General features: G+C 27.6%; 1 protein-coding gene across 1 annotated transcript; it reads left to right on the top strand.

Moving 5' to 3' along the window:
* The first annotated feature begins 1,786 nt into the window (after nucleotides 1–1,786).
* LOC113373481 (protein Skeletor, isoforms B/C-like) lies at nucleotides 1,787–6,643 on the top strand. Its single transcript, XM_026613775.1, has 13 exons — nucleotides 1,787–1,837; nucleotides 3,089–3,307; nucleotides 3,370–3,570; nucleotides 3,740–3,760; nucleotides 3,877–3,960; nucleotides 4,225–4,321; nucleotides 4,412–4,558; nucleotides 4,636–4,856; nucleotides 5,032–5,194; nucleotides 5,519–5,642; nucleotides 5,915–6,045; nucleotides 6,119–6,282; nucleotides 6,464–6,643. The coding sequence occupies exons 1-13, from the start codon at nucleotides 1,787–1,789 to the stop codon at nucleotides 6,641–6,643; spliced, it is 1,803 nt and encodes a 600-aa protein (XP_026469560.1).
* Nucleotides 6,644–10,266: the final 3,623 nt, after the last annotated feature.

Raw genomic sequence — 10,266 nt, 5'->3', positions numbered from 1 at the left:
AGATTTTTGAGAAACTATATATTGGACAAAAAATTACTTTTTTTTGAAAAAAAAAAATTTTTTTTATTTTTTTTTTTAAAAAAAAAAATGTTTTATTTTATTTTGACATATTTTGGAAGATCTAAACTTTTTTCAGAGCAATCGTACTGCTTTAACTGCATAAAGACGAAATATCAAAGCCCGTAAGCGCCGCGTCGCCGTCTAACGCGTAAACATTGGTACGGAACCCATAGAAATGTAAAAAAAATTATACTTATTGTTAAAATCTCTATAAAATATTTGATAATTTGATGTGCATATGTCTAATGATATTTTTGACCGCCAAATGGCATTTTTTTTTACTTTTTTCATCAGATCTCCGAAACCGTTAGACCTGCCTTCATGAAAATTTGATCAATTCTTTATCTTGTCAATACAAGTAAAATGTTTTTTGAAATATTCAAATCGGACGCTCCGTTCTCTTAAAAACTGAGTTACCGTTTTCGGCACTTTTTGCCCCGTATCTTTGGAACGGCTAGACCTGCTTTCGCCAAAAACTAATCAGCACGTCTCCTTATTAATACGAATCGAATGTTTTTTGAATTATTCAAATCGGTTGATCCGTGTTCCCGAAATCGTCGACGAAAATTTGTATCCGCACATACATACACACACGCACATACATACATACATACATACATACATACATACATACATACACACACACACACACACACACACACACACATACATCCATTTTTTCTAAGGTATGCCAAAATGTTCAGAAACCTCTGAAACGTAAAGATATATAAACATTTTCATTTTCGATTTTTTTGCGATTACTATAACTTGCCCTACGGGAAGTTAATAACAATACATGTTAATTTTAACAATTAAATACCGCATACTTAAATCTTATATTAAGGTCTCGTAAACTAAACAAACAGGTCCACTGACTTATTTTTAATTTTAGAGGGATTTCACAAAACAATAGCTACATTATTCAACCGATGCAAAATATATATTTTATGGGTACATTTTTTACAGAGATAACACTGTACATAACCTTGATCTGGTATTTTGTCAGAAATATTCATCTGCAGAGTCGAAATAATTATTTATTTAATTATTTTAATATCTTTGTCAGGGTAAAGGTTTAGTTGGTCATATCTTCACTAGCTAGGACTAAGCTTTAATAGAGGTTACATAAAAAAACAGTTGAATCTAACTTAAAATTAACAATACATCTTGTAAAATAATTAAATAACGCTTGCCTAAAACTTATATTAAGGTCTCGTAAAGTAAACAACCAGGACTACTAATACCAGGACAAAATAATAGCTACATTATTCAACCAATACAAAATATAAATTTCATGGGTACATTTTTTACAGAAATAACGCTATATATAACTTTGATCTCGTATTTCGTCAAAAAATTTATCAGCAGTGTCGGAATACTTAGTTTAACTCTTATAAAATTGTTTTTTTACCTTATAAATGATAGTCTTATGAAAAAAGTACCTTGAATCCAAATTTAATGATTTTTTTATGAACTGTATATCAAGGTATGAGGCATCTTCATTCCGAATCAACTCTGATTTACCTCAGATAAATCTCAGAAATTTTAAAACAATGAAAAATAATTATTTGACACTGACATCCGTCAGTTTATGTCGTCTTCGGTGACTGGCATTTTCAAGTGTCTGTCATATTCATGAGCGCTTCAGAAAATTCGAGGGCTCTTTCATTGTACAAGTATATGACTCGAGAGCTTCTTTCGCGAGAGAAGCAGAAGTTTGCGAACAATGGATGAAGCCAACGGCGAAGCGAAGATTTTCGCCCCATTTGGAATTAATGTGCACCATATTAATAAATGCATTTAGGGAGAAGTTGAAAATAATCGATAGAAAAATTTACTATTATATTATATAGTAAGCTATAAATAGTCGATGATCTATGTAATCGAATTGAGAAAATTAGTTAAATAATTACCTATAACAAATATTTAGGATAACAATGTGAATATAATTGAAATCAAACAAACAAGAATTTTTATATTTTAATATAGTAAAACCAATTTGGACGTACGGAATACAGCTTTGGGGAACCGCGCGCAAATACAACATCGCCATAATTTAAAAATTTCAAAATAAGATTTTGAAAGAAGTTATAAACGCACCCAAGTATGTCCCAAATTGGTTGGTTCAAACAGATTTGAACATAAACACAGTTAATGAAGAAATTGAAAAGTTCAGTCTGAGATACAAGGATATAATGCAGAATCAAAACATTATGGCCAAAATCTTAATAAAAAAACATGGCATTGAAAGGCTCAGAAGAAAACGGCCCCTTTTTGTTATTTTGTAGTAATCCTATAATATATAAAATTACTTGTAGACTTCATTTAAATTTTTTCACATCAGGACTACATCTACTATAAGCTAAACATATCCAACCTCGAATCGGATCACCACTGGGTGACCATTCGACCTTTTTTCTTTATTTAATAAACCAATAAAATTACTGAATGTTGTTTATAAGGACAGATTGTAATTCATAAATGTAAATAAAATTAATTAAATTAATAAAATTAATTAAAAATATTTTTAATATAGGGCAGTCACAGTAGTGACAGTCTTCATAACAATAGACTATATGATTATGGCATAGGGTCCAAAGGGAGAAAGATGTAGTATGTTTGTTTGAACATGCTCTCACTTTTGCATTTAGTCAGCGCCCTACTTTAACATGATCTGTAGACCCCATTTCTTTTAAAGAGTCAAAAAAGTTACTTTGGATTGATGTAAAATTCTCTAAACATCTCATATTCTATCATCATTCTATCATTTTGACACAGGGTCCAAAGAGAAGATATATGTAGTATGTTTGTTTGAACATACTCCCAGTTTTTCATTTAGTCAGCGCCTTACATTAACATGATCTGTAAACCGCATTACTTCTAAAGATTCAAAAAAAGTTTCTTCCGAACGATGTAAAATTCTCTGAACATCTCAAATCCTTTCATCGAAGTGACCAAAATTATCACAAAAAATCTTTGCGTTCATCTTTTCGCACAGATAATAAGCTTAAATTACTTTGTATTCCAGGTGGACTTTGGAGAAGTTTTTATCCCCCCAGACTTAGATGTACCAAAACCACGAGTTCTGCCCGAATTCAAACGTCTTGCACATGCGCTACGATCTGGTAATATAAGTGTCCTGGATGCTAAGACATTCTACATCCCTAATTTACATTACGATGGAGCAGGTCCTGATGCTTACTTCTGGGTTGGAACTGGACCAGAACCATCAGAAATGGGAATTAAGGTAGACAAATTAAAATTAATCCAGAATTTTGAATATTGATTTAATAATTTATTCCAAAATAGGTTCCAAATGAAATGGGATCCCTGGAACCATTACGAGGTTACCAAGGTGAAGATATAGAAATTCAGTTGCCTGGAAATTTAACAGTTTATGATATAGATTGGTTGGCGATGTGGTGTGTGCAGTATAGGCATAATTTTGGACATGTCATGATACCGAAAGATTTGGATGTACCTCCAGCTTTGGGTCAGACTAAAATAACGGTGAGTGAAAATCCAATAGAAATTTAGTATCTAATTTAATTTTTAGTGCAATAAATGCCAAAAAAATGTTAATTATTTAAATAATTTTTTATAAAAATATATTTCATACATTAAACATAATTTTTGTTCAAAAATTGCAACTTATCATATGTTTACATTTCACTGCTAGCCTTCTTGGTGGTATAATCCGGTAAGTAATGTTATAATAATCAAATTAAAACATTGAAAATTGAATTAAGACTGATTTACAAATAAGAATTGATAACTAAAGTATTATTTAAACTAAAAAAAATAACTTTTTTATAGACAAGCACAACTATCAAACCAATCACAAACACAAATTGCAGAGAATTTTTGGATAGACGGTTACAAGTGCGATGGGAAGTACAGGTTTGTTAATTTATATAATTTATGATCTTCCAAATTAAATTTATAAAAAATTAATCACTGTATACACTGATGATACTTATTAAAACTAACATTCGTTTCAGTCAATATATATAGTAAAATATGATAATCAAACAGATGAATGAGATAATCGCAACTCAATTTAATATTCGATTAGTATTTATTATTTTGTCTATTTTATCCATTATAATTAATTGAAATATTTATTAAAATATTTAAATAATATTTTAAACCTTTATTTTAAAGGGTGATTATATACAAATAGAACTATCTGCCCGAATTGAAGAAAAGGAATGGGCTGCTTTTGGTTTATCTGGCAAACAAGGAGCTCCTCAAATGAAAGGTAATTGATGTTTTGTCATTTTTTTATAATATCTATTAAACTAATTTTGTGAAAACGATCTTAAGTATTAAAAATATGAAAAAATAATAGGTGCCGATGTAACAGTAATACATTACGTTTCAAACGAGGAAAATTTCTACGCCACAGATTATTATTTATCAGACTTGGCCCAATGTGATGGTAAGAAAGGAGCTTGTCCTGACGAACGTATCGGTGGTAGAAACGACGCCAAAGTTGGTAAATAATTGACACCATAAAATAAATAAATTATTAATATCAATATACAATATGATAATATAATTTTTTTATTTAAGTTCGAGGTACTCGAAGAAACGGCGTCACTTCGGTCACATTTAGGAGGCCTTTGCAGACCAATGAGCCTGTAAATGATTTTCCTTTCCGTGTTGGAGGATCTGGTCAAAATGCACAATCTGTGATAGCTGCCATTGGGCCTTTGAATTCGAGAAGAGAAGTCAATAAGCATAATATTCGCGATCACTCGACTTATGATCAGAAAATTGATTTTTCTGCCACGGTAAAAGAAATTTATAAGCCATATAGTTCACTATTTGTAAATGAACACCGGTGCATTTGTCTTACTAATCAAATTTCCATTTAACTTCAAATGATTCTGAACTTTAGTAATAGACTATTTTTTACCCTACTATGTTTGTAAGTTCAGCAATATCAAAAAAAAAATTTTTCAACAGGATGATCATCAATGTACAGCGTCCTTATATGAACTGTCGGAAGCTTCGGTATACACAGCTTGGGAACCTATGACTTTAGTGGCTTCTAGAGATACAGTGAATAACACATTCACTGCCAGAATAGGACCCACTGGAGGAAAACGGGGATACACACCAATTACAGGTGCAAATATTGAAAAATTGTATTTTATTTAAGTAACTTTGGTCTATCAATTTTAAAGCATTTATCTCGAAAAGATGCCTTAGGTGCACTACTTGCTTATCCAGGAATATGGAGTGATTATAGCTATTTTACTCCAAAATTTAGACAATGTTGCAAATGATTTATTTTCTCAATACAATTTATTGAGAAAATTTTCTGAAAACAATATTAAGATATATTTACTTTAAAAAAAATCGCACCTGCATATAATCATTTTTGGTGACTTTTTTATTTGTGCTTGGAACAGTTGAGTAGAACCTATTACTAACTATTAAATTACTTTAGGTCATCCAAGTTGGGGTATTGCTTGGTACATCAATGATATGTTGATACCAGAACTTTATTTGGAACGTGGTCAAACATATACTTTTATTGTTGAAGGAGGAAATGATAGAACAAATCCAGCTAGGTATGAACAAACAAAAATAAATAAATAAGACGTTAAAATAATTTTCATATAAGAGATAAAGTACTGGGCTTAGCACACTGCCCTCTGGTACTCCGCATTCTATATTTCTAATGCTCGAGGTCACATCTTTAATTTTGATTCTAAATTTTCTATTAAGCAAATGTGTGCTTGAGATATTGAAGTAGTTTAGAAAAGTTGTTTTGATTTTAATATAAGAACACATTTTTCTGCAAATACTGAAGTGATTATATAGATATAAATTATATTTTCAGATACCATCCATTCTATATATGCGATTCAAGTGAAGGCGGTTACGGACAAAAAACTGATTTGGAGCAAATGAAGCAAAAAGTTTATGCTGGAGTAGATTTTGATATGGACGGTTATCCTTATCCAACAGCAGGTTAATTTCTAAGATACTTCTGTAATATTATCTAGAATATTTGTTTAAATTCAAATAATATTTATTATTGTAGCTGGAAGATATTGCGAGTGGATACATAAAACAGTAGACAGATCTGCGGAATTCGAATCCTTCCAGGAATTTAAGGAAACTTTGTCTTTGGAGTGTGTTGGCGGTGAACCAGCTGTTTTAACCTGGACAGTGCCGATAGATGCACCTGACTTACTATACTACCAGGTAAACTAAAAAAATTCAATCCAGTAGCCGTAGTTTAAAATCTGAAGTATGCAGCATAACTGCCACTATCGATTGGGTAAATTTTTAATTTTTGTGGTGGTAAAAGAAAGTTATTTGATATATCCAATATTTATGTCCAGATAAAAAATAATTCAGTTTCATTAACAATTTTCATTTATAGTGTTACACCCATAATAATCTTGGCTGGAAGATTAACATTGTGGATCCAGGCCGATCACCTCGAAAAATCGTCGGTGTGAGCAAAGCACCCAGCATTTCTCAAAATGCATCTTGGCCTTTAGCAGCTTTAGCATTTATTGTTACCAGTCTGATACGAGGATTAAATGGAATCGAGGAATGACAACCGAATAATGATGAATATCAGTAATCCTTAAGAGTGCTTCTATCTAAGACTATGAGAAATAGCTACAATAAAACTAATTTCAACTAGAATCTATGGAAAATAGAAAATCATGATTATTGAATCGTTTTATTAACTAAAAATTACTCAAAATTACCATAACAAATTATACACATTTTGTTTCGTGTATAAATAAAATTCTATACTAATTACTGGTCTGAACAAATTTCATCAAATATAGCCTTGCCTTAACGCTTACCCAAATCAGCAATATATTTTTTGTTATTGATACCTAATATATAAATACAATTTTCGGATTTTTTATATGTTACAATTATTCAATTACAATTGTTCTAGTTGAAATTAGCAAATAAAAACTCTTTAGCGCACACAAAGGATGAATTTTACAACCAATGCATATATCAATGGAAAAACATATCCGCCGTGCAGCGTATATGATTGAAAAACAATTTAATCCTACAAAAGATTTTCTTAAAGCCTAAAATAATAGTATTTATATTCGTCAGACTGGTAAAAATAAATGCTAAATATATCAAGAAGAAAATCTAACTACTTAAACTGTTACACATGAATCTGATAAGATTCTTATACGATTCTTAGAAGACTTGTACTAAATTTATACATCGTTTGAACAATCTTATAATGTATATGATTTTTAGTACTTATAATGAGTTTGTTAATAATGAATTGAAAACTTTTCTATAATATCTAAAGTATCTTATAAAATTCTCTATAGTAGCTTTATGTGTTGAGTTTTCTATAGATTTGAACAGGACAGATACATATTTCGGTAAAAACTAAAATTAAGATTATAAGGGGTTTTCAATTTAATGCCAAATGCAAGAGCATATGCATACTCGTGTATGATAATTGCATATATATTATTTTTGTTTGAATATTTTCATACAAAAAGTAATTTGTTATTGTTAACGTGTTTTGCTATATTGCACTAATAAGCATTTATTATTTTAAAATTATATACTAGGCCTAATAAGATTCTGACAATTTAGGAATAATAATAATAATTATTATAAACGGTTGTATTTTGTTAATTGCATATTAGTAACTATTCGCATTTCCTAACAATCTGTACATATAAGTAAATTGCTCCTATTTTTATTTTAGAAATTAAATTTTTAAGAATATTATTAAAAATGTTTATTGGCATAAAAATATGACATAGCAAAACAATTTAAAATCATCATATTTTAAAGATTGACCTAAATGAATTTGTGATTTTATTAATACAAAAAGCTAGAAAGAAGGGATAATAAAAATCTTGTACTACAAGATTTAAAAAAATGAGAATTTTTAACATTTACGAAATTTAACTGAATTTTGACAATAATATTGAACTCAGTAATGTATGACAATAAAAATACTAGTATTAAGCTATAAATAAATACTTTAAGTATGAGAAAGCATATAAAATATATGGTACCAATTGCAAAATTAATAAGAAAATAAAATTTTTGACTGATTTTTATATTATAAAACATAAAAAAATGCATTTTAAATATTACTTCTATTTTATTTTATAGGATTTTTCTTTATTTTTTCTTTTTATTAAAAAAGAGTGTTATGGATTTTTTTATTTGGTCAGCTGAAGCTGATTTGGCTTTTGTTTACCACAAAATGATTTCAATCCCTAATTTAATATTTTTAATCAATTAATTTTATTGCAATTGGTATTGGATTTAGGATGAATTCGAGTTTTCATTCAAAATGCTGCGCGACACTTTACTCTATTTTTAGGCTTAAACATATTGTAATATTTAAAACATTGATATAAAAATGATAATAATTAATGTTAAGGAATTGTTAAGAATATTTCGATGTAGGTTTGTTCTTGTATATTTAGATCTAATTCAGATTTTAAAAAATGTGATAAATTTGAGGGTTTTGACAATAAACTTGTTTAATAGGATTTTAATATTATGACAATAATATATATTTAATATTTTCAATCGAAAGTATTAAAATTTAATGAATATATACAAAGTGTGTCGAAATCTAAGCTTGAGGAGATTTGTCGATTTGTTATTTGTGAAGTATTTGCTAATATTTACTCTATTTGCAAAAAATACTATAATTTATATGTTTATATCAAAATTCAAGCTTGAAACCAAAATCGTACTGATTTCAAAAAATAATATTATTACCCAAAAAATTATTTTTTATCACTCTCGATTTTTGATATAAATGTATACACAAAAAAAATTAACTATATTTAGTGTTGCAATAAACAAAATTAATTAAAACGGTTACTTAATTTTTATTATGTAAATGTAGGCTCTAAAATAATTATATTATAAAACATAATATTCGATATTAATTAATAATGTTAATTACAATAATACTTATAGCCCGGGATAAAATGTCAGATTTTATATTACGTTAAGATTTAAACATTGTTTTTTATAAAATAATTATATAATCATTTTTAAATTTGTTTAAATTTATTATAAAAATCCTGTAATTTCTGTTATTAATAATTATTATACTGTTAAATATTTCGTTGCTTAGATATAAGATAAGATATTATCTATGACAATACTAATTTATGTGATTGAATTTGAAATTAATTAACTTCATGCAAAAACTAACTAAATCAATTAAATTTAATTTTTTTGTACCTTATAAAAATTACCATTTATCTATATCGTTAATTTTAAATATTTTACAAAAATTAATATTTATAGTTTATAGTTTTAATTTTATAATCAGCAAAACTTTAATTTTTTTAGAAAATTTACGATGTGATTAGAGCCTTGAGAATATGAATGTATTATAAAGCTCAAATATATTCTATTTGTCGTGTATATAATTATTAAAGATACAAAAATCAATTAATATAAATATTCAAGAATGAACAGGAATTTTAACAAGAAGCAATTTTAAATGAATTTACATTGAACGAACCGAAAAATCAATTTATTCAGTACAAAATAGAATATAAAATAATTTTTATGACAATAATTTGTGTACAAAAAGAATTAGAAGTTTTATTGGAGAACATAAAATATTTTGGCTTTATTGAAATAGTTGACATTAATTTCGTTAGTGACAAATAAATAAATTTTAATAATGCTCAATGATTACATAACTATTTATTAATATTTGTTGGATATATATTATTAATAACCATTTATTTAAAATTTAATACGATCCTGAAATAGTTGTGTAATAAGTATGTAGGTCTGATATTTTTGATACAGTATCTAATTTATGATTTTTAGGTAAATTTCTATTTAAATTCTGAAATCTTTGAAATCTATTGTTGTTAAAGAAATTAATGTCTCATAACATTTTTATATTGCTTCTTATCATGCTAGATATAATTTCAAGCAAAATTACATATATAACTGAAAAGTATACAAAACGTAGTATAAAGTCATTAAAATTATTTTGCAAGAATTCATAATAATATCCAAATTTTACGAGTCATTCAAATATTTAGATAGGTGAAAAAATAGTAAAAATCTATAAAATCAATGTAGTTGTCAAGAAACATTTGCTATAAAAATTTAAGTAATTAAAAGACAATAATTATAGTTGTAAGAATGTGCAGATATAACAGTATTACTTAAAAATAATTGTGG

This window comes from Ctenocephalides felis, unplaced genomic scaffold (assembly GCF_003426905.1).
Source record: "Ctenocephalides felis isolate EL2017-DRISC unplaced genomic scaffold, ASM342690v1 CF-g0.4_SCAFFOLD_01604, whole genome shotgun sequence".
In the NCBI taxonomy this organism is placed as follows: domain Eukaryota; kingdom Metazoa; phylum Arthropoda; class Insecta; order Siphonaptera; family Pulicidae; genus Ctenocephalides; species Ctenocephalides felis.
Note: the sequence above shows the minus strand (reverse complement) of the source record. Positions and strands in the feature narration are given on the sequence as shown.